A 25,512-nucleotide genomic window follows, 5' to 3' on the forward strand; every position below is an offset into this window, starting at 1 on the left:
CCTCAGTTACAGTAGCACGCTCTGATCTGGGGTATACTTGAAAACACAGTCACATGGTTTGAAAAGAAAAGAAAAAAAGCAAGAGGAGGAGGAAGTGGGGACCGGATAGCAGCATGCTTACCTGGCAGAGTTATAGTCTCACCATATCCTCACCGATGAATTTACCTGACACTTCTGTGCACTTGGGCACCTGTTGGAGGAACTGACTTGGCCGGTGCGGCCCGCAAAAAGGACATGACACAGAACGGCACTGTAGCCGGCAATGGCACTCAAGCTGATGCTCTCAAAATTGTGATCGTCGGAGATGGAGGATGTGGAAAGACATCCTTGCTAATGGTATACGCCAAAGGAGATTTCCCAGAGGTGAGATTTTTGACATGGGGAACACACAAATGTAGTATCTGTTTGACTTGACAGTTTTGTGAGTGTGAGTAGACCAGATTTACACTTTAACTTTCAAGACCAGAAATTTACAGAAATAACCATTAACACTCATTTACAGATTTAAGAGAAGGAAATATTGCAAAATGTTTAACTGTCATTTACACAATATCCTCAGCAAGTTTTTCCACTCCCAATTCTGGTTTCTGCCTACGCCTTTACTGTAATGTGTCTTGTACAAACAAGAACTTTTCATGCTCCATCATCTGTTATATTCCTGTCTGATTTAATACTGATGTTCAACAGAAATACGCTCCGTCTGTGTTCGACAAATATGTCACCACTGTGTCTTATGGAGGGAAAGACATTCAGTTGAATCTCTACGATACAGCAGGTTAGTGTCAGCATCCACCCTGTCTACAGACGCGAGACACACCTTAGATTCCAAGTCTCATTGTCTTTAGTGACATGCTTCAACGATTAAATATTTTGGGCAGGAATGTTGAGTCCAAAATGGGTGTGAGGAAGCCATTAGTAATAGTTTTCATAGCTGTCATCCCTGAGGTCAGGCAGCACGCACACTTTGTCATTACATATTTATGTAACTAAAGACTTTTTACATTTTTTTGCAACATTTTTGTCCTTTATTGAATATATACAGTATTATTATATACAGTATTTACATGAAATAAATGATATTAGCATTTGTGAAATATTCAGATTCTTAGAATCGCACCCCAGTTTCTAAGCTGTGGGTTATTGGGCCAGAATCATCTGCGGATGTGGTGCAACATGCTAAAAGCCACTCAATCATTTAATTATTTAAATTTAGTGCTTTATCATCATAAACTGCACTGTTCAAAAGTTCAGGGTCAGTAAGGTTTATTTTGTAAAAATGAAATTATTATTTTTATTCATCAAGGTTCATTCAATTGATTAAATGTGACAATAAAGACATTTATAAGGTGATTTCAAATCAGTTCTGTTCTTTTGAACTTTCTATTCATCAAAGAATCCTGGGGAAAAAAAAACATGTGATTTTTCAACACTGATAATAATAAGAAATGATTCTTAAGCAGCAAATCAGCATATTATGATTTCTGAAGGATCATGTGACACTGAAGACTGGAGTAATGATGCTGAAAATTCAGCTTTGACATCACAGGAATAAATTTTACAATATATTCAAATTGGAAACAGTTATTTTAAATGGTAATAATATTTCACAATATTACTGTTTTACTGTAGTTTTGATCAAATAAATGCAGCCTTGGTGAGCAGAAGCTATTTCTTTCAAAAACATTTAAAAAAAAAACCTTTATTAAACTTTCAAATGTTTGAACAGAAGTGTATTTTTGTAAAACGTCTATATATATTATAACATAAAAGATGTCATTATTAAAAAATTGTTTTGAAGCCCCTAATTTGTAGAAAATGGGTTATCTGAGTTATTATTTAGTTAATCATATTCTAATTTGTTTATATTTAAAACATTTTAGAACTGTACATTCAAGAACTACAGGACTTATTTTTATATTTTAAATGTTAGTATTACTATGAATAGATTACCACAGAATAAGAAAGTGCAATTTTTATTAATCCTACTAATTGTCACATTGCCATATTGATCTAATCTTCATCTCATTTACTGTCAGTGAATTTCTCCATGATAAATTCTGTGAAGTGTGTTTTTCTATATAAATTGAACTGCATCTTCAGTAATAATGCTGCTTATCATACACATACTGCTGCCCGGAACTTCTCTGCGTCTCAGGAACAGGATGTTGAAGCCAGGATGTGGTTTTCTACCACATCTCGGTTCTTCATCAAAATACTCTGTTCATAAAATACAACATACAGGAAGATGCTCTATACGGTCAGATGTCACCGCCTCTGCTTGAATGACTTATTTCCTACAAGCATCAATATTGAACGGTCCAGATAATGCAGAACTGTTTGCAGGTATCAGTGTGTCAGGCTGTGTGGTAAAATGACGTCATTTCCTTCTAACCAAATTTTGTTTATTGACAGGCCAGGAAGACTATGATCGCTTGAGGCCTCTGTCGTATCAAGAAGTTAACCTCGTTATCATCTGCTATGATGTCACCAATCCAACATCGTTTGACAATGTCACAATAAAGGTGAAATCAGCTGGGAATGAAATAGTTTACTGATGAAAGTCTGTTTTAACTTTTTTGGCTAGCAACTGTGAGCTGATAAACTTTGACCTGAGCTGTAGATGATTATACAGATAGACCACCACTGAAAACAAACAGTATTTCTGGAACCTTCCTGCCGTGTCAGCTGAGAGGAATGTGCCGAGCCCAGTTTAAATAAAGGCACAGCAAAGGGACTGTTCATTCAGGGCCTAAAGATAGAGGCAGTACACCATAAGAGCTTTGAGGAAGACCAGAAAAAGTATTTACATAAAAAGAAGAAGTTCAGTTTTAAGCAATTGTTTCCTCTCCTCCTACAGTGGTACCCAGAAGTCCGTCATTTCTGCCGTGACGTCCCCATTGTCTTGATAGGGTGCAAAACGGACCTGCGAAAAGACAAAGAGAAGACAAGGAAGCTCAAAGCCTTAGATATGGCGCCCATCACCTACCTCCAGGTTGCCATTTTATTTACCTGTATATGCCGATTAATCATGATTATTTGCATCTAACATAAAAGTTTGTAAAATTGATTATTCACGATTAATCATGATTAATCACATCTAACATAAGTTTGTATATATATATATATATATATATATATCAGACACACACACAACCTTTTTATCAATTTGACAGCACTTATAATATATCAGGTTAAATATAACTATAAATATATATGTATGTATTAGCACTATCAAACTGATTATTCACAATTAATGGCATCTAACATAAAAGTTTGTGTGTGTGATTAATCACACTTTTATGTTAGATGTGACTAATCAAGGGTAATCGATTTCACAGCACATATATATTATATCAAGATAAGTGTATGTATATATATATATATATATATATATATATATATATATATATATATATATATATATATATATATATATATATATATATATATATATATATACATACACACATACAGTACAGTCCAAAAGTTTGGAACCACTAAGATTTTTAATGTTTTTAAAAGAAGTTTCGTCTGCTAACCAAGGCTACATTTATTCAATTAAAAAATACAGTAAAAAACAGTAATATTGTGAAATATTATTACAATTTAAAATAACTGTGTACTATTTAATATATTTGACAAAGTAATTTATTCCTGTGATGCAAAGCTGAATTTTCAGCACCATTACTCCAGTCTTCAGTGTCACATGATCCTTCAGAAATCATTCTAATATGCTGATCTGCTGCTCAAGAAACATTTCTTGTTATTATCAATGTTGAAAACAGTTGTGTACTTTTTTTTTTTCAGGATTCCTTGATGAATAGAAAGTTCAAAAGAACAGCATTTATCTGAAATACAAAGCTTCTGTAGCATTAGTCACTACCGTTCAAAAGTTTGGGGTCAGTAAGAATTTTTTTTTTTTTTTTAAAGAAATTAAAGAAATGAATACTTTTATTCAGCAAGGATGCATTAAATCAATCAAAAGTAGTAGTGGCAGTAAAGACATTTATAATGTTACAAAAGATTAGATTTCAGATAAAACACTTCTTTTGAACTTTCTATTCATCAAATAATCCTGAAAAAAAATATTGTACACAAATATTTTGTACAATTGTACACATAAAATGTTTCTTGAGCAGCAGATCAGCATATTAGAATGATTTCTGAAGGATCATGTGACACTGAAGACTGGAGTAATGATGCTGAAAATTCAGCTTTGCCATCACAGGAATAAATTACTTTGTGAAATATATTCAAATAGAAAACTGTTATTTTAAATTGTAATAATATTTCACAATTACTGTTTTTACTGTATTTTTAATTAAATAAATGTAGCTTTGGTGAGCAGACGAAACTTCTTTTAAAAACATTAAAAATCTTAGTGGTTCCAAACTTTTGGACTGTACTGTGTATATATAATTATATATATATATATATATATATATATATAAAATATATATATATAGTGCACAGCATAAATGAGTATACCACCTCAGAACAAATACAAAAGATGTATTTTCTTATGATCACTAATACAATTCATGGAAAGATGGCAAAACTAAAATGTATTAAACATATACATTATAAAAACGGACAAATATATGTCATTAATAGCCATAAAATAAGTAAATTAGCCAATTTTGTTTAAATTAAGGATTGCAGAAATGAGTACACCTTAGATTTAATTCAACAAATGTATAATATTCTAGTACTTAGTACGCCCTCCATAATTTTGAATATACTGCTTCTTGGCATGGAGTGTACAAGTTCATGACAAATTGTCACATCTTGTCCTGTTTAACTCCTGGATGATGAGCTCCTTAAATGCCCTGATCTTTAATGGGGAGCGTTGCTCAACTCGTCTCTACAGAACCCCCCACAGGTGCTCAAGAGTGTTAAGATTGAGTGCAGTACATGTCCACAGAAGGTTTTTCACCTTGGGAGAATGCATATCCTCATTGTCATATTGAAAAAATTCCCAACAATTAAAAAAACCTGTTTCAAGTTTGTATATTAAATTACACAGTGGTGTGGGAATTAATGACAGCACTGATAAAGCACAACTCCCTCACACCTTCAGCACTCATACATCCCTATATAAGAGCTTTACTACCACTGAACTTTACTGTGGGAACCAGGCACTTCTCACTGTACTCCTCCTCTAACAACACCATAACATTTTGGATGCTGTTAGATCCAAAATGATTGATTTGGTCTCATGAGACCAGAGTATTGATTCCCAGAATCTATATTTTGTAAATATGGGCTCTGGAAATGGCTAACTGACTTTATTGTGCTTCAGCTACAATAGTTAGTTCCAGTGAGAACAACAACCATGCATGTCATTTCTGCAGGCTGCATCTTACTCTGTGAGATAAACAGTCACTTTTTTCACAGCTTTTGCTGGCTCTCAGACACTTGCTTGGTATTTCTCCTGCTCTTTGTCTGGCAAAAAAAAAAAAATAATAAAAAAAAAATAATCCCTCATCACTAAATGAAAGCTTAAAATGAAGGTCTGATTATTTCAGGGGCCTTGTCACAAGTCCATTGTTTTTGAATTTCTGTGTTACTTTTGCTATATTTTCACACTTAAAACAATGCTTTGGTAATCTTCTTGGACCACTGTCCTCTTTTGTGCTAAGAAATAAGTATCCTGACAATTCTCTCCCAAGTGCTTCCATTGTTCTCAGCATTAAGTCTGAGAATTATTTAGTGGGCTATATAACACTTTTAATTGTCAAAAAATTACTTATCTTTAAATGTTTTGGTTCAACATACTTGCCTGTTGTATAATTATCCTGAATAATTTTGACATGCTTCTTTGGTAATTGATTAAGCAGACTTGCTGGAACATTTTTTATGTATATATATATATATATATATATATATATATATATATATATATATATATATATATATATATATATAATGTATGTATATGTGTGTGTGTGTGTATATTTGTTTGTTACACACACAAACCTTTATGTTAGATGCGATTAATCGCGATTAATCGTTTTGACTGCACTTATATATACAATATATATATAGTGTATGTGTATGTGTGTGTGTGTGTGTGTGTGTGTGTGTGTGTGTGTGTGTGTGTGTGTGTGTGTTTGTGAGTGAGTGAGTGGTGTGTGTATTAGCACTATCGAATTGGTTAATCGCGATTAATCAATTTCACAGCATTAATATACACACACACACACACACACACACACACACACACACACACACACACACACTGAGTTATTCTTAACTCGTTATGATATATATATTAATGCTGTCAAATCGATTAATCGTGATTATTCACATCTAACATAAAAGGTTTTTGCACACAAACTGTTACGTTAGATGGGATCAATCGTGATTAATCAAGCGCTACATATCTCATATCGAGTTAAGTACGTTTTGATGCTTAATTTTTTTTTGGAAACCATGATACTTATTTCGGAATGTTCTAAAGAACAGCATTTATTTAAAATAGAATCTTTTGTAACAATATAAATGTCTTTGCTCTTTACATTGTTGTTGAGATGCTTGTGATGTTTATTGCTGTAATGCTTTATGGACTAGCCAGGTAAAATGGTTGATTCACTGAGTTTGTTATTTGCTTTGTGTTAGTTGTGTCTTATTAAGGGTTTGTGCCTAAAAGTTAGGGTTAGTTTCCTGAGTAACTAACCGTAATTTCTCTTTCTTAGGGTGTAGAGGTCCAGAAGCAAATGAATGCTGAGGTATACTTGGAGTGTTCGGCTAAATATAGAGAAAACGTTGAGGACATTTTCAGAGAAGCAACCAAGCGAGCGCTAGCAGCCAGAGCTAAAGCAAGACACCTTCACAAAAAGAGGAAACGCTGCACCATTCTGTGACCAGTCCTGGAAGAAATAGATTTTGTTCAAGTGTTGTATATATGAACTATGATATTTTTTAAACATTCTGGATCCAATCTGCAAAGCTTCTCAGAACTGTTTAAGCTTTCTCGAAGGAATAGACATGGGGTGTGCGTTTTCTCACAATCTTCCCACCATGCAAGGCTTACTGTATGACAGAGATCACCACTGTGTGTGCGATAAGTTTGTAACGTCCACGCCACATCCTTCTGTTGGTGTTACTGATATGACTTAATGGAATTTTGACTTCCATGATGATGGATCCAACAGGAGATGGAAAAACTGCTGCTGATGTCTCAGGGATGACCAAATACATATCACAGGATCATATTTCAAGTTTGGTTACAGTCTGTGTCGTGCACTGTTGTATAATAATGGTGTAGTGTTGTTACGCACAACTAACTCATGGAACTGCCATTATTATGCACTGGGTGTAACATGTTTCTGTTGTGCAATTCATTTTATCTACTAAATTTTAAACTTTGACTTACAGCATTTCATCAGTCCACATATTATATAAAGCTTTCAGAATTTTCTGTACACAAAAATAGGCCTACTGGAATAAGTGTTCACACCAATGTCGATAGCGATAAAGATATAGTTTTAAGAATTGTTATAAATAAAAGAATAGCAGAGTTCACACCACAACTATGACTGAAACAGTATCATTGAATCACTTTCACTATCAACTATTTTACCAGCTGATGAATGATTAAAACAGTGACAGCCAATCAGAATTCACCCTGCTTTAAAGAGCTCGAGCTCGGCACGCACAGTTATCATCGCTTCCTTTCTTGGTGTAAACGGGCCTTAACTGTAGACCACCACCATTTCCATCATTTTACTAGAATTTCACTTCTTATTTCTTTCAGTATGGGGTTATTTACTATCCGTATAACTCGTTCAGTTTTCACAGATGCCAGAAAGTGTTGAATCATTTAAGCGGAAACCGTTTGTCTGTTCCACCCTGTATGTAGATTGCACAATTAAACCTGTGTTAAGTTATATATTGTGCATATATGCCTTTTCACCTACTCAAGGAAATTGTGTGTGAACAGGATAATGTCACTATTAAAATTCTGTAGCTCTTTTATATAGCAGTGTATTCATTTCACATCGGCACAGATACTTTTAATTTTTGCATTATGCAGTTTTTTTTTTTTTTTCCAGATTTTAGGCAGACATATGACAGAAAATCTCTGCCTTGTCTGCAAAAACAAATTTTGTCAGAAAATACAAGTGATCTTGTTGTGGTTAGCACAAAAACTCCTGCCTAGCAGGATGCGACTGTGGTAACGGAAGCCTCCAAATACTGCTGCGTGTCACAGAGCAAAGCTAAAGAATGAAATGTTACTTATCGATATTCATTTATTTTTATTGCATTGTAATGTGCTTTGCATTTCCGCTTTGTATGTGCTTTTATTCATTTTACAAGTCATTGAAGCTACTCTTCAAGACGTTTAGGCTACATAAATTATAATTATATTAAATTTATATTGTATTCTATAAATACAGTATGTTATTTATGTTTAACTTAAATAAAAATAGTAATGAATTAAAAAAACTGGTCACAAATATAATAATAATAATATAAATATAATTAGAAAACATTCATAAAGCTTTAAAATTGGACAGTTTTATTTTAAAGGTTTTATAAGCCATTTTAAATTTTTTGCCAAACATAACCACGCCCCTTTTCACAACCACGCCCTCCAAAATATGTCATCCACCCATTGTCAGCAAACCGAACAGGCAAAGTGATTGAACAAAAGACAGGCATTCTGATTGGCTGAAATGTGGCGGGCCTCTCTTCCCTGCTGCTTACTGAGCCTGGCGCTATCCTAGACAGATGTGATTTTTCACGACTTCTAGTTCAGTGTTATCTGCCAGAGACAAATTATGTTGTTTAAAGAATGTGGTAGATAATACTGTGAATGAATAAAGAGCAAATAAGAAAGAACAGCATCATTTATTTTACCCTCATTTAACAAATCCTAAATAGGCGCATGCTTCTCACTTGCGCCCTCTGGAGGTGAAGGTGTTAATATAGGATTTTCACAAGAGGCCACACAGATTGCATCAGATTGAATTTATTTGTTCTCTATAGCAACAGAAGGTCAATAGAAATCCAGCTTGATATCTATTCGGCCCTTTGGAAACCATTTTCCTCCAGTCTGAAGGCTTAAGTTAAAGCAAAAAAGTGCAGTTATTTTGTTTAACACAAGCACTGATGAGATGACATTGTGACAACTGTTGCGCATGATTTACGGAGTGGTTAATTGCTCAATAAAGCATTTCCCAACATGAGAAATCCCTTTAATTACAGCTTTTCGCTTCAGTTACAATTCACATGTTCCAATGAAATTCAAAACAACTTGTAACACTTGTGTTCTAGGCTAAACAAGTAAAACCAGGTGTGAACAGACAAAAGAGACCATGAAGGCCAACAAATCCAGTAACCAAATGCAACTTCTGACACTACTTGCCTGTGTAATATAACGTAGGAAGAAGGTCTTGTCAGAAAACTCCCTGATAGTAAGCAATAAAATAAAAAAAAAAGTTGGCAAATTATTTTTTTTTCTTTGACACAGCCAGTAACACATGTAGCAGTTTGCCCTATTACAGCAGATATAATCTTAACAGCATTCATTCACATTATGCAAGACATAGTTCAGAATTTCAACTGTTATTTTGACTTGTAACGCAACTGCATGACTATGCCTTTAAATACAACTACCAAACAGGTGGACATTAGAAGAAAAAAATATGTACTATGAAGTGTTCCCGAAGCTTTATTGCCATCGTTAATAAAACAAATCCACGTTTTCAGGGTGTCAGGGAATATCATGTAGCCTTAATTCAAAAGTTTCCCTTGCTCAATCACCGAACTAACAAGCCACGACGTGCAAAACACACCTTTCTCTTGGTGTTACTTTCTATCAATGCTTTCCCACAAATATGTATGACTTGTAGGAGAACAAGAACTTTAATTAACATCCAGCTTTATTAAAAACCATAACAAATCCCTTTGCGGTGCTGAGCATCTGCAGTTCTACGGCCTTCCTGCTGCGTTGCATAAAGTTTAAATGTGGCTTATTGTAAACACATCCATGCACAGGAACAAAACAAACGTGAATCGAAGTCTCCTCATGTACTGAGTATACAGTGTCCGAAGGTTGTCAGTGGTTCCTAATCCAAACATTACCCTCTAATTGCTGTGATTGCATAAATAAGAGCAAAAACAACATGGCAGACGATAGGGCAACGTAACACATAATCTTGAGTTTCCACTGCCGCTGTTGAAATAGGTTAAGGGAGACGTCCACATCTACCTTCAACCCTCTCCAAACAGCTCGTGGTTTGTGACTCCTATAGACGAAACAGTTTTGTGCGCTTTGAAGTTCAGTTCTTTGAGTTCCACACTGGCCTCGCTGCGTATGAAATCTTCCACTTGGCGTCTCAGTTAGTTTTCACCTTTTCTGTGTTCTTCTGGACCTTCTGGTGGACCACTTTTAGAGTAGTGAGAAAATTTCCCAAGAACAGGACAAGAAATGTCAAGGCCAGCATGAACACCTGGAAGATAAAACATTTAAGAGCGAAAATCAATTTGCAATGCTGGCTAAATGAATAAATAATAAATGAATCAATTGGTTATTTGAAGTAAAGCTTTAATGAGGTCCTTGATTATGATTTCACTTTTTGAACTTTAGTTAGTGTGTAATGTTGCTGTTTGAGCATAAACAACATCTGAAAAGTTATGATGCTCAAAGTTAAATTGCTTTTTAATGATTACAACAAATGTCTGGTAAGGACTACAATGAGCTTCTTCCCGGGTTGGTGACATCACAAACCCCAAAATTTACATAATCCCCGCCCCCGGGAACACGCAACAAGGGGGTGAGGCCATATTGGGCTGCTTTAGAGAAGAGGAAGAGTTGTTGTCGTAGAGTGTTGTTGTCATGCCGTCATTTTACGCTGCACTGCTTCACAAACGTGGTTCAATTCAACACTGGATTTGCACAAAAGATTAACATGACGGCACATGTCAGTTGATGAGTTGAATCAACTCCACACCAACTTCATAAATTTATCCACTAACAATTCAGAAACGTCCAGATGCATTCTAAAAGTTCCATCAGTGTTGACTCCGGTTTGAACAATGTAAGGCTGAACACCGTTACTAACAATCCTCATTCAACAGCACACCTCACCTCAATAAACTACATGATTTGAAGTATAACAGTGCAGAAGATTAATACTTGGGGTTTTGAGCAATAATAGTGTTGTATCTCTTTACCTGCCATTCCTTGCAGTCATCTCGGGCAGACAGCTTAAAAAGGGTCACAGCATTGTACAGCTGCCAAAACTGACCAGAGGACAGAAAATCAACACAAATACCTTACATGCCTGTCAGTGAACTGAATCTATATACACTAGCGTTCAAAAGTTAAGGCCGGTAAGATTTTTAATGTTTTTAAAAGGCTGCATTTATTTGATCAAAACAGTAATATTGTGAAATATTTCTGGAGAATATTATTTCTCCATTCTTCAGTGTCACATGATCCTTCAGAAATCGATACCGATTTGCTGCTCCAAAAACATTTCTTATTATTATCAATGTTGAAAACAATTGTGCTGATTAATATTTTAGTGGAAACTGTGATACATTGTTTTCAGGATTCTTTGATGAACAGAACAGAACAGATATTATTTGAAATATCTTATAAATATCTTTAGTGATGTTGATCAATTTAATGCATCCCTGCTGAATAAAAGTATTAAAGGAATAGTTCACCCAAAAATGAAAATTGTCACCCTGAAGTAGTTCTATGAGTTTCTTTCGTCTGCTGAACACAAAGGAAGATATTTTAAAGAATGTTGGTAATCAGACAGTTGGTGGCACCCATTGACTTCCATTGTAGGAAAAAAAAAAATACTATGGAATTCAATGAGGTCCATCAACTGTCTGGTTACCAACATTTTTCAAAATATCTTCAAAATAACTCATACAGGTTTAGAACAACATGAGGGTGATTAACCATTTTCATTTTTGGGTGAACTACCCCTTTAAAGGTACTGTATGTAATATTTTGACTGTACTTAAGCACAAAAAAGGGAAAATTCTAAGTTCACATACTTGTTTTTCAGAAAAACAATGCGACAGTCAGTTATTCTACTGCGTTCCGTGTTGGAATGTCCGTTTTTTGTTTTTTGTCCATGTGATCCCACCCACTGCCAATTTACCCAATAGTATTTTGACACCCTGGGTTGCCAGTTGGTGGAAAATACAGCGTATTGTAGCCATGGAAGCCAGCAAACAAACTAAGTCAGAGAATTTCCAAACCGTGTTTTTGTCTTATCCTGAATCATTATGGTACACTTATAATAAGTGTTTATATTCGGACTATTTCAGACTGGTAGGACCCACCGCAGAGTATCACATTGTAGCTCCGGCTACAATGTTCCTCCGCAAGACGTGTGCAGTTCTGTTTATTAACCGCTAGAGGGCCAAAAAACGCGGACAGCAGCTTTAAAATGCAAATAAATAACTCAAACTTAAAACAAACTCATCGCCTTCCATCAAACTGGCAACCCGCATGAGTGTCAGGGGTGGAAGAAGCAACTCTCTCCAATATTTTGAATTTAAACTACATACCCATTTTAACCACTAGCTGTAAATATTACATACTACATCTTTAATTTTTCAAAAAACAAAAAAAATATTACTGACCCCAAACTTTTCATCGGTATAACAGCTCAAAATCCACACAGTTACACGTTGTGAATTTCATAGCTGTTACACTGTCAGATGCAATAAAAACTTTCATGAACAACATACATAAACTTATTTTAATGTGACTACAATGTAGCATAAAAATCTATATTTTTAAAGGAAAAGATGCATGAGAAATGAAAAGCAACACTTAAATTTTGGTACTCACATGGCCAAAGAATAGAAATGGAAGGAGGAATGTAAGCCCCCTCCACATCCATGATTGAAAACCCTCTGTAAGAGTAACACGAGAGGTCAGTCTGGCGTATAACTTCAGGCTAAACACGCAACATCTGCTGCATGAACTGATGACATCATACAGATCAACATTTCTCCCATGATTCAAATCTGTCACAACTCTTACCCACTGTCAGGTCTAGCTGGTTTCTTTCCCCCAGAGCTCGTAACCGATACAAGCAGCCGCTCTGATAATAATACTGAAGAAACTGCACACAACCTGCCAGAGAAACAAAACCATCACTATACAGCATAACTGCATACAACCTCTCACTGTAAGACAAACAAAAAAGCAGAGCAGCTAATAGACTATACACACTCTGATAGATGGAGAACGCCAGGAACTGACTTCTGAACATCTGATACATTGGACCTTCTGGCCTTAAAAGACAGAAACAGAGAGTGGAAATGAAATATAAAGAAAAAAATGATTTAATCGTTTGATTTAAAGTCTAAAACACGTACCATGTCAACATGACACCTGATAAAAAGGTTGAGACGTAGTGATGTGACACCCACCAGCCTTTAATTCTACAAAGAAATAATAAATGCAGTTTTTTTTAAAGTCAAAACCATCCTTCATAACAAATTTAATAAATAACCAAGTAAATTAATAAATAACCAAAAATAAATAAATAAATGGATAAACGTCCAAATAAATATAATAAATAAATAAAAAATAAAAAATAAAAAAAATAAAATTAAACAAACATAAATAAATGAACAAAAACAAATACCACAGCAAAATATAAAACAAAAAAAATTAATTCCACAACAATTAAATAAACAAACCACCAAATAAAAACTAAAACAAATAAATTCCACAACCAAATAAATGAACAAAAACAAATAAATTAAAACACAACCAAATAAATAAATAAATAAGAAAAAATAAATACCACAACCAAATAAATAAAGAAAAAATAAATACCACAACCAAATAAATAAAGAAAAAATAAATAAATACCACAACCAAATAAATAAATACAAACAAATAAATTAAATTCCACAAGTAAATAAAGTACTTAATAAAGTACTTGAACAGACAAACAAATAAATAAAACACTACAATCATTTTTCTTTCTTTTTTTGCCAAAACACATTGTTTACCGATACAATAGAGGTGAGACAAGAAATTCAAAACTGCATCTCTCTCACCATAGCGAACCGTTAAGTCAAGTGAACGTGAACTCACCGTGACCCATTGCTCATGAGGACACTCTCTCTTATTGTCAATGTGCAATAATACCACACCAATAAAAAGTTGAAGATTTCATCTGTAACACTGTGAAAGTAACATCAGGATGTTAGACTCCCAACAGAACATGTTCCTCCACAGAATAACATTTAATTTTTCAGATCTCTCGACTTACCGGTAGTTCAAAAGGAAGAGGCAGGTGACGGCACCAAACATTAGTATTATAGTCATATAAAGTTTGAACTTCTCATATTCATCTTTGTACGCAAACCTGTTTTGAAAAACACAAAATTAGCGACTATTTTGTACTAGGAAATCTCAATGGGCTCAATGGACATGCTCACATCTGACTCACTTGGCTTGGTTGCTGAGAAGCGTGACATTCACATTTCCAAGGACCAAATTTAAGTACAATCTGAAAAGAGAACACAACATATTATGTCAATTTACAAAGTCTTTATGTTGTTTTTAAGATCAACTAGAATAGGTTTTCATGCTGGAATGTTAAAAAAAACATTATTTTTCACATATTTGACATTGTTGCAGCACCTCTTTTCCCAGTGTGTTCGAGCATGTTTGGAAAATGTCACACCCCTTACTATAACCAATAGTTGCAACATACTACTAAAGAACTCAAGCAGGCCTTGCCCCCTTTTTTCTTTGCAAATGCCTTAGGCTGGAATAATTTAAAGGGATAGTCCCAAAAAAGAAAATTCTGTCATCATTTACTCACCCTCAAGTAGTTCCAAACCTGTATTTGTTTTGCTGAACGAAAAATAAGATATTTGGAAGAATGGCAGTAACCAAACAGATCTCGCCCCCCATTTACTACCATAGTAGGAAAAATAAATACTATGGCGAGATCGGTTTGGTTCTTCCAAATATCTTCTTTTGTGTTCAGCAGAATGAAGAAATTTATACTGGTTTGGAAACACTTGAGGGAGAGTAAATGATGACAGAATTTTCTTTTTGGGTGAACTATCCCTTTAAATGAGGTGACGTTCATTCCCAAATGAAAACTCAAGACTACAATGGACGGAGGAGTTTCAGGGAAACAGTGATATAGAAATATAGACTTTGCAGACATTTTTCATGCTCAAACAGCATCATTACACACTAAAGAAAGATGAACATGTAAAAAAAAAAAAAAAACACATATCCACTTTAAGTTATCAGAAAAGCCTCAAAATCTAACCACACAACTGTGGTAGTCTATTATAAATATCACAACCTGAATGAAGAACTAAAACTCACCCATTTTTCTTTGGCAAATATGACTCCATGTCAAAAAAGACATTTTGCCTTTCTTTAATTTGGACCTGCAGGTCATTTATCACCTCCGTTTCTTTTTCGTTGCAGCTTTTCTTACACCTGTTTTCAACAAAAGAGGAAAACAATCACATCATTGTGAATGTCTACTCAAGATCTTTAGTAACATCAGAAACTCTGCTCATACTTGTGAAGACTTTGCTTGAGGTCTTTCAGGCCTTTTCTTTGTTTGCTAATGGCACTGCTGCATATCGCCTGCAGGTTCGTCAGCTCCTCCAGCTTCTGTCTGTAGACTTTGTGCGTTTCCTAAAATACAATACAGACTGGAAGTCAACATGAAATCAAAATGGTTTCCTGACACATGCATGGCCTTTCAATGGGCAAATGATATCCACTGGACGCTCCAAGGCATTTCGAACATTAGAAGGGCATTTTAAGCACGGGACAATCTTTTCCATCTCCAACTCTCAGTATCAGATGACAGCTGAGTGTTGATTAATAATGGTAATACCATAATACTGAAAGACTACAGTATTCTGGTACCATGTTATTTACATGAACAATATTTGTACATTACAGACAAGACAGACAAAATATGAATGTACTATATACATTTGATGTGTATCATAGCACTGAATGATTACCATTTTTAATGGTTTTTACATGGTACTCCAAGGTAATTCAAAGAATACCAAGGTACTACTATGGTATATATCCAAACTCCATAGTATTACCATGGTACCATGCCCTAAAACACCCTTTTTTTGGTAGTATTTAACCCCCTGAAGCTTCATAAACTTCATGCCAATCTCTGATTCAATGATTAAAGCGTCATTATCCTGTAATCTGACCCTGGCTCTCACGAATCGATCATAAGATCATTTTAACAGTTGAGCAACAACTCTTGGTTAACATCTAACCTGGTTTAACCAGTTCAATTCGTGAATCATTATCATATTTACTTTAGTCACACACCACATTTATTCAAATAATAAATCAAACACACGACACGATGAATATACGACTTATCATTTTAACGTTATTCAGAGAACTAACGCTTTTGTACAGTAACAAAAGAAAATCAGTTCATCTGATGAGCTAAAGCCTGTTAGCCGCATCATAAACATCTAAAACAGACACATTTACTTATTTACTAACACAAGATTCATCTTTTGGCTATCTGAGAACACATGTAACACAAAACCGTTCAGTACAAACCTGCAATTGCTGATATTCTTGATCTATTTCTGTCCATTCAGTTTGACATCTCTCCAGTGACATTGTACCAGTCGGCGATGGCGATGCTGCGCCGCACACTTGCCACTAGTAGGCGCTCCAGCCATTTATATAAGCTCCGCTTCTTCACCCGTCCACCAATCACAGGTAAGCAGAAGTTTCATCGCCACCTAATGACTGGGAGCGTGAGCGAACATAAATATTAGTAGAGGCTTGTTGCTAGGTTACCGTACACGAATTCCTTTGAGAGAGGTCTAGACGAGATCGACCGGTTTGATAATTAAAGTTTAATATAACTTAATTGTTTATTTCACATATGTGTTTGGTTTAAGGGAAGTTGGTCACAGGTAAGATACTGGTATTTTATGATTATCGTATTTATGTACAAAAAACCCTGCAAAAAGTACTATAATGGTACCATAATAATATTCTAATAGTAATAATCATTTAATGTGCAGTATGCCTTACTTGGAAAGACCCCAGACTACAGAACCACTTGTAAAACTTTGGGACAGAAAGGCGCAAAAATGCGGACCGCATCATACTGTGTATTCTGTCAATGGAGATCAGTACACGGGCGACTGGATGGATAACAAGAAACATGGTAATACTTAAAGGGATAGTTCACTAAAAAATGAAAAATCTGTCATCATTTACTCACCCTCAAGTTTAACTAAACCTGCATGAAGTTCCTTTTTTTGTTGAACATGATGGATGATATTTTGAAGAATGTTGGTAACCAAACAGTCGCTGGTCCCCATTGACTTCCATAGAAAATAAAAAATACTATGGAAGTCAATGGGGTCCATCAATCAACATAAGTTAATACAGGTTTGGAACAACTTAAAGGGTTAGTTCACCCAAAAATGAAAATAATGTAATTTATTACTCATCCTCATGCCGTTTCACACCTGTAAGATATTTTTGATTAAAAAATTTCCTCTCTCGAGATCCATGAATGTACTTAAAACATATTTAAATCAGTTCATGTGAGTACAGTGGTTCAATATTAATATTATAAAGTAACGAGAATATTTTTGGTGTGCCAAAAAAAACAATATAACGACTTATATAGTGATGGCCGATTTCAAAACACTGCTTCAGGTAGCTTCGGAGCATTATGAATCAGTGTGTCGAATCATGATTCGGATCGCGTGTCAAACCAACAAACTGCTGAAATCACATGACTTTGGCGCTCTGAACTGCTGATTCGACACAAAAGATTCATAATGCTCCGAAGCTTCATAAAGCAGTGTTTTGAAATCGGCCATCACTATATAAGTGGATATTTTGTTTTTTGGCCGCACAAAAAATATTCTCGTCGCTTTATAATATTAAAGGGTTAGTTCACCCAAAAATGAAAATTCTGTCATTTATTACTCACCCTTATGCCGTTCCACACCAATAAGACCTTCGTTAATCTTCAGAACACAAATTAATATAATTTAGTTGAAATCCGATGGCTCATTGAGGCCTCGATAGGGAGCGATGACACTTCCTCTCTCAAGATCCATAAAGGTACTAAAAACATATTTAAATCAGTTCATGTGAGTACAGTGGTTCAATATTAATATTATAAAGTGACGAGAATACTTTTGGAGTGCCAAAAAAACAAAATAACGACTTATATAGTGATGGTTGATTTCAAAACACTGCTTCAGGAAGATTCGGAGCATAATGAATCAGCGTGTCGAATCTGCTGTTCGGAGTGCCAAAGTCACGTGATTTCAGTAGTTTGGCGGTTTGACACGCGATTGAATCATGATTCGATACACTGAGTCATTATGCTCCGAAGCTTCCTGAAGCAGTGTTTTGAAATCGGCCATCACTAAATAAGTCGTTATTTTGTTTTTTTGGCGCACCAAAAATATTCTTGTCACTTTATAATATTAATATTGAACCACTGTACTCACATGAACTGATTTAAATATGTTTTTAGTACCTTTATGGATCTTGACAGAGGAAGTGTCATTGATGGCTATGCAGGCCTCACGGAGCCATCGGGTTTCAACCATAATATCTTAATTTGTGTTCTGAAGATGACCGAAGGTCTTACGGGTGTGAAACAGCATGAGGGTGAGTAATACATGACAGAATTTTCCTTTTTGGGTGAACTAACCCTTTAATACGGTCTGTGGGGAACTTCTATCCAGATGCAGGTCTGAACAAGAGGAACGGTAACGTGAAGAGAGACAAACTATCCCTTTAAAGGATTGAATATTTAATAGCATGTTTTAAACATCGCAGGCCTTGAAGATCAATAAGAAACCTTTCATGCTGGGAGTTTAAATGGACAAGCCTTAATTTAATTTACTTTGTTATTTAGATGTGTTCTGCAGATTACGTGTTTCTAGGAAACACTGCAATCTTATTAAAGCCCGAGTTGGGCAGAATGAAGGTTCATTTTCCTTTCATTAACAAAATGTTCCTGTACATTGCTTTTACTTTGATAAGGAAAAGGAACACAAGTTTGGAAGAAAACAGGAATGATCTATGATGGGGAGTGGAGGTGTGGAAAGCGGGAAGGGTTTGGAACCCTGAGCAAGACTGACCCTGAAACAAAAGAGTATGTGAGGGTGTTTGTCGGTTCTTGGCGAAATGACAAGAAGGAAGTAAGTATAAAACACTGTTTGCCGTTATACGGTCTATATTTTCTGCATATAAACATTCTTGCCTTTCATTTAAAGGGCGCTGGAACGTATTTCTACAGTCCGTCTGCTTTCTATGAGGGGCAGTGGAGTGAAGATCAGAGAAGTGGATGGGGACGGATGCAGTATGAGAACGGGGAGCTGTATGAGGGAGAGTGGCTGAAGGACAAATGTCATGGACAGGGTTTGCTTCTGCTAGGTACGGATTTAAACTGTTCGCAAATGAGCCAGCTTGGTGGAAACATGTCCAGCTAACTCACATTTGACCCAAAATTAAAATAAATAAAGGTCAAAAACATTTTGCAGAAAGAAAATTAAGCCTGTTATTAGGACCATTTACATTATTGCATTGTAACATTATTTTTTATGACAATTAAGCGCACATTCATTGCATAGAATAATTCGAGTAAAAAACTAAATTAGTATAAAATCAATACCAGAAACACTGCTATAAATTTTATATCAAACAATAAATGAAAATATTTTATTTTATTTAAATAAGTGTATTATACATAAATGATGATAATTAAATGTTATATTATATATGTTAATATATATTAGTTCTTTCAAAGGTTAATCGCATCTAACATAATAAAAGTTTGTAAATGGGTCAGTGACGTGACGCTTAATTTTTTTGTCCAAAGGCCTTAATAATAATAATAAAAAACAAAGACATGACATCCAAAATATGTAAGGTAATAAAACTAGATCTCTTTAATTGAATCCAAAAGGTTTTATTAATATATTGCACATATAAAGGTATTTTAAAGATTTTGATGTGTCAAAATGTCATTCGGTTTAAGCATCCAAAGGCCAATACAGCCATTTCATTTATTATTGAAATATATATTAAAATGTAATAATATAATATATAATATAATATAAAATGTTTTATTGTCCTTTTGCTTGCTAGCTAGATATTAGCCTGTTAGCATTGTTTGAAAATATCGTCATTCGGTATAACCAAAAGTGTCATTCGGTAAAACCGAAATTTTGTTTAAACCGAATGACGTTTTTGGTGTCAAATTTTATCCATCTTGTAAAACATGACAAAATCAGTGTTAATCGATTATAAAAACCACATAATCTTATTGTTAACACTTAATAAACTTCAAAATCAATTATATCTCCATTATGTTTTTTTACACTTTTAAAAACCTTATTCGTCAATGACCCATATATTATATATATATATATATATTATATATACATACATACATACATACACACAGTGTATATATAGATGCAATTAATCGATTTGACAGTACTTGATCTTAATGGTCCCAAAAATAGGACTTAATTTTCTCGTAAAATTTAACTAAATTTTTTTGAGCTGTGAATAACAGACCAGACATTTTTAACTTTTTTGTAAAGCTAATGGAAACCGCTTTGTGGGCACCTGGAGCGATGGACAGAAAAATGGACACGGCAAGTTCCTCTACCTGGACAGAGGTCAGCTGTACGAAGGCTTTTGGGTTGACGGTGTTGCTAAGTGTGGAACCTTGTCTGATTTTGGGAGAGAAGCAGCAGATAGGCCACCAGTGTATCCAATTCCCAAGGTAAATGATTAGCAGTTTTTTTCCTCTAATTTGCATAATTTCCATTTTAACAGTAATGCATTAAGCAAGCTTTTGGTCATAGGTTCTGAACATTGTAACAGCAAACAGCTTAAAATGTTTTGTCCATTTACATGGTTTAATACCTAGTGCAGATTCTGAAATGTTGTAAATTATAACGCAGGTTTTATGTCCAAAGGTTTGCCTACAGGATTCACAGGCTGTACTGATAGAGGCACAAGCATATTTCACTGAGGAAAAGGAGAAATCAACAGATCCCAAGTCATATGGTTGCTAGGCAATATGTACCTTGACAATAATATTTTGAACTCAAGAAAGGCAGATTTGTGTAAGGAAAGCAGTGAAATATTTATCAACCCCTCAGTCAACTCAATCATAATAAAAACCCAATACAAAATAGCTGTTGGTACATCATGCTAGTAAGTATTGGACAAAATGCTCTTGATGTTCATTTTGGCATGAAATCGCACAAAATCCATGTCATACATGATATAAAAGAGCACAAAAAGGTGTTTGGTTGAAGTTGATTTAATTAAGACTTTAAACAAAAATGTACAAAAATGTGGATTTTCAAATTCCAGCACAAGCTGTGCACTAATAAAAAGAGCTTCTGAACCAATCTTTACACAAACTGTTTCCACAACATGAATTTTATTTCACATATTTTAGAAAAAAAAAATCATTGTATTTCAATTTGGCAAAACAACATGTTAATTAAACACCGACATGTGCCATTTTGATCATTTTTGTCAATGCTGCTGATGCAACTACACGCTTAAACTGTCCTCTGCTTAATGAACACTGTTTAAAATGTGTTTGCTAGCATAATCGTACAATCCTGCCAGTTCTTCAGCCATGACAGCTCTAGTACTGGCGTCCCAATCTCAGAATGAACAGAGGCCCCTTTAATGGGAAGCTGTTTCAAATACTACCAAAAAAGGTCAAACAAACATGTTGATAAAGTGCCTTTGTTTCTACTAAAGATGTGCTGCTCATGCAGGGGGCTTTAAGAAAACAATACAGTATGAATAAGACTCCATGTTTTGATTCAGCTGTTCAACAGCAAAGCCCTGATTCAGAACGCATCTAAATTATTTGGTCAAGTGGGCTTAAAAGTGTCCCCTGCACTGCGATAGCTTCTAATACAGCCTCTGATCACTGTTAAAAAACTATTTTTGTAATATACACTCATGTCTGTAAGAATGTAGCTTGCCTTGTGTGAAAATAAAAACCTTGCAAGTAACAAAATTGGCACAGCTGCTTTACTGAAATAAAGGCTTTTCCCTGTGGCGAAATTAAGACGAAGAAAAAATTAAGGTGCCCCTTTTATGCTTTTTCGGATATAACCATTCAAGTAATGTGTAATATACCTGTTTGTGAATGTTAACGGTCTGCAAAGTTTCAAAGATCAAAGTGCACGATAAATGGAGTTATTTTCTTCCAAAAGAAAGAACTGATTTTGAGACGAGTCGTCAGTAATTCCAGTCTTTCTTACTTACAGCATAAACTTGCTTAGCTTTGTAAATGAGCATAATGCCAGCCTGTGGTTTTCAAAGGCTGCCCGCAAATAACGTCTACTTTGATTCGTCTGTAGTTGTAGCTGAGGCCTGGTAGAGTTTGGTTTGTGTTGTCCAGAAGACGCCGTTTCCGCGCTGCAAAAGCAATTCTAGTGCGGTAAAACCAACACCATTCTTACCGTTCGTATCTCTGTGTATACGAAATTCATTATGGTAATGCCCATTTTGTTTTTCTGACACGCGCTGTAAGCGGTAGACTTATCACAACAGACTGGGCCACTTGACCAATCAGAGCAGAGTAGGCTCTGGGAAAGGAGGGCTTTAAAGAGACCGAATCCTTTATCAAACCGTTTCAGACACTGTGAGAAAAGAGCTGAAACTGCAGTGTACCTTGGATTTGTTTTTACCTTGGATTAGGGTTGTCAAAAGTACCAACTTTGGTGCCAAGTTTACTGAAATTTTAAAAAAGGTGATACCACCAGCATTTCTCACTAGCAGATTCTTAAACATCTCTGATTGGTCATTGTGTTCACATGCTCAACAGATATGTCTGTGATTGGATACAATGATCAACGCTTCAAAACAAATGTTTTTTGTAAATAGATATATTCAACAGTCTTCACAGAGCGCTTAGACACACAGGAGCTTTTGAAAGCAGGTGTCTATCAGCAGATCTGTCAATCAGCAGATATATTAGGGATCCTGCTTTCAAACACTCCCATGTGTATCTGTGTAAGCGATTGGTGAAGAGCATCAAAAGATGTCCGTTTACAATAGCCATCATTGTAGCCAATCAAAGACGTATCTGTTGAGTGTGTGAACACAATGGCCAATCGGAGGCGTTTAAGAATCCGCTCAACAGCGCTCAAAATGCTAGGGGGAACTGCTGGTATCGTCACATTTTTAAAGTTTCAGAACTTTTGACCGCTTTGAAACTTTACTTTTGTCAACCCTACCCTGGATGCATGTAAACTGTTGTAGTAGACATAAAAGTAGATATCTTTAGAATAGCATAATAGTGGCACTTTAAAACAAAATATTCATAACACATGTAGTTCATGCTTTCACAGTTATCAGAGTCTGTTATAATTAAATCTAGCAGAAACAGTGTACAAATCCTCAACTCATATAAAACTGGACGTTTTGGTGTCCACATGCAACAGAGATCAATACATGGTCAAAATCACGATGTGTTGCAACACTTGACAAATCTAAAACATTAACAGAAGCTCAAAACTAGGGGTAAAGGGAACCGGGAGACTGTAAGGTAGACGCCTCCCCTCTATGGTCCAGTTCGTTCTGTAAGTCCTCCAACTCTTCTAACTCTTGAAACTGCCTGTCGGTCTTGTGGCTGACCAGCGAGCGGTAGAAATGCACAGCGAAGACGATAAAAATCAAGCCGAAAGGCACCATGATGGAGGTAGACGTGATCGCAGCGGCCACCCCGGCGGATATAGTACCGTTTTTCTGATCCTTTGGCTTAATGGGTAAAAACTTGACCCAGCACAGCAGGACCACCTCGGCAAGGAAGAGCAACGTTCCAATGACTGTGGAAAATGCCCAGGCCAGCTCGATGTGGCGATGCATTCTCTCATGAGGAGACTCCTTCACCGAGTTAAGGTTGTGCACGTTGCTGACCGCTTCGATGTTCGGCAGGATGCAGGTGCTCACCATGAGGGCGAACAGGTGGACGGCCACCAACACAGTGGTGCAAGCACTGAACGCGATGAGCAGTCCTGGTGGATAGTCGTGATTGCTGTCAAGCTGAACTTCCACCATGGCCACCTGTTGAATGAAAGGAAAACAGGAAAAATACAGTTTCTAGGCCTTTGAACCCAACAAAAATTGTTAATCTAAGTTACTACATTAAAGGGGACCTATTATGCCCCTTTTCACAAGATGTAATATAAGTCTCCGGTGTCCACAGAATGTGTCTGTGAAGTTTCAGCTCAAAATACCCCACAGATCATTTATTATAGCTTGTCAAATTTGCCCCTCCTTGGGTGTGAGCAAAAACACGCCGTTTTTGTGTGTGTCCCTTTAAATGCAAATGAGCTGCTGCTCCCGGCCCCCTTTCCAAAAGAGGGTGCAGCTTTAAAGGATTAGTTCACTTTTAAATAAAGTTTCCTGATAATTTACCCATGTCATCCAAGTTGTTCATGTCTTTCTTTCATCAGTCGAAAAGAAATGAAGGTTTTTGATGAAAACATTCCAGGATTATTCTCCATATAGTGGACTTCAATGGGCACCAAATGGTTGAAGGTAAAAATTAGAGTTTCATTGCAGATTCAAAGCGTTCTACATGATCCCAGATGAGGAATAAGGGTCTTATCTAGAGAAACCATCACTCATTTTCTAAAAAAATAAATAAATACAATTTTATACATTTTAACCATAAATGCTCATCTTGAACTAGCTCTCTTCTTCTCTATTTGAATTCCAGCAGTGTAGATGCTGCTAAGTGTATTACTGCCCTCCACAGGCCAAAGTTTGAACTAATTGTTATATACTATTGAACTAGCATGTTATATATGACAATTTAGTTCAAACTTTACCCTGAGGAGGGCAGTAATACACTTAGCAGTGTCTACACTGCTGGAATTTTAACAGAGAAGAAGAAGAGAGCTAGTTCAAGATGAGCATTTATGGTTAAAATGTATAAAATTTTTAATTTTTTTTTTTTTTTAGAAAATGAGTGATGGTTTCTCTAGATAAGACCCTTATTCCTCATCTGGGATCGTGTAGAACAATTTGAAGCTGCAATGAAAGTAATTTTGACCTTAAAACTTTAAGAAATCTAGCATTCACATTGATGACTGAATGAATTGAGGATGGTTTTGAACTGATTTTCTAATCCATAAATAAAATGAACACCATTAGACAGAAAATCTCACTGTGCTAACAAAATAACCATCTTTTTAAGTTATTAAATAATATTGATGTATTAAATGTTGCTAGCTATAAATAGAAGCTACATACCAAGACATTTCTGTATAATATATATAAATGTAGAGAATTATAGAATTTTTATAATTTCACATATTTAAGGAATAGAATTATATATAATATTATAAACTATAATTATTTACATGTATTATTTAAATAACAAATTAATAAATAATACATAAATAAATGCATTTCCACATACATATATATATATATATATATAT

The 25,512-nt window shown here is 35.3% G+C and overlaps 4 protein-coding genes across 4 annotated transcripts in view; 2 read left to right on the forward strand and 2 right to left on the reverse strand.

The window, feature by feature from the left end:
- Positions 1–2: 2 nt before the first annotated feature.
- Positions 3–7,980, forward strand: rhof (ras homolog family member F). The gene is made up of 5 exons (XM_067397556.1): positions 3–363; positions 688–775; positions 2,413–2,522; positions 2,858–2,992; positions 6,699–7,980. Exons 1-5 carry the CDS (start codon positions 235–237, stop codon positions 6,864–6,866), a joined length of 630 nt encoding a protein of 209 aa, XP_067253657.1. The 5' UTR covers positions 3–234; the 3' UTR covers positions 6,867–7,980.
- A 125-nt stretch (positions 7,981–8,105) lies between these two features.
- Positions 8,106–16,698, reverse strand: tmem120b (transmembrane protein 120B). Its single transcript, XM_067397553.1, has 12 exons — positions 16,583–16,698; positions 15,552–15,670; positions 15,350–15,466; positions 14,451–14,510; positions 14,271–14,366; positions 14,093–14,182; positions 13,363–13,428; positions 13,217–13,278; positions 13,025–13,117; positions 12,830–12,894; positions 11,185–11,253; positions 8,106–10,460 (listed from the first exon to the last, which is right to left on the reverse strand). Exons 1-12 carry the CDS (start codon positions 16,643–16,645, stop codon positions 10,347–10,349), a joined length of 1,014 nt encoding a protein of 337 aa, XP_067253654.1. The 5' UTR covers positions 16,646–16,698; the 3' UTR covers positions 8,106–10,346.
- Positions 16,625–21,141, forward strand: morn3 (MORN repeat containing 3). The gene is made up of 5 exons (XM_067397554.1): positions 16,625–16,747; positions 19,055–19,212; positions 19,288–19,447; positions 20,623–20,807; positions 21,004–21,141. The coding sequence occupies exons 1-5, from the start codon at positions 16,660–16,662 to the stop codon at positions 21,100–21,102; spliced, it is 690 nt and encodes a 229-aa protein (XP_067253655.1). The 5' UTR covers positions 16,625–16,659; the 3' UTR covers positions 21,103–21,141.
- Positions 21,142–21,162: 21 nt separating this feature from the next.
- The window catches only part of orai1b (ORAI calcium release-activated calcium modulator 1b), a 5,046-nt gene continuing 696 nt past the window's right edge, over positions 21,163–25,512 (reverse strand). Inside the window, exon 2 of the mRNA XM_067397555.1 lies at positions 21,163–24,127. Coding sequence (XP_067253656.1) covers positions 23,579–24,127 — 549 coding nt within the window. The 3' untranslated portion in view covers positions 21,163–23,578. The remainder of the gene's footprint in view (positions 24,128–25,512) is intronic.

Source organism: Chanodichthys erythropterus, chromosome 10, assembly GCF_024489055.1.
Source record: "Chanodichthys erythropterus isolate Z2021 chromosome 10, ASM2448905v1, whole genome shotgun sequence".
In the NCBI taxonomy this organism is placed as follows: Eukaryota; Metazoa; Chordata; class Actinopteri; order Cypriniformes; family Xenocyprididae; genus Chanodichthys; species Chanodichthys erythropterus.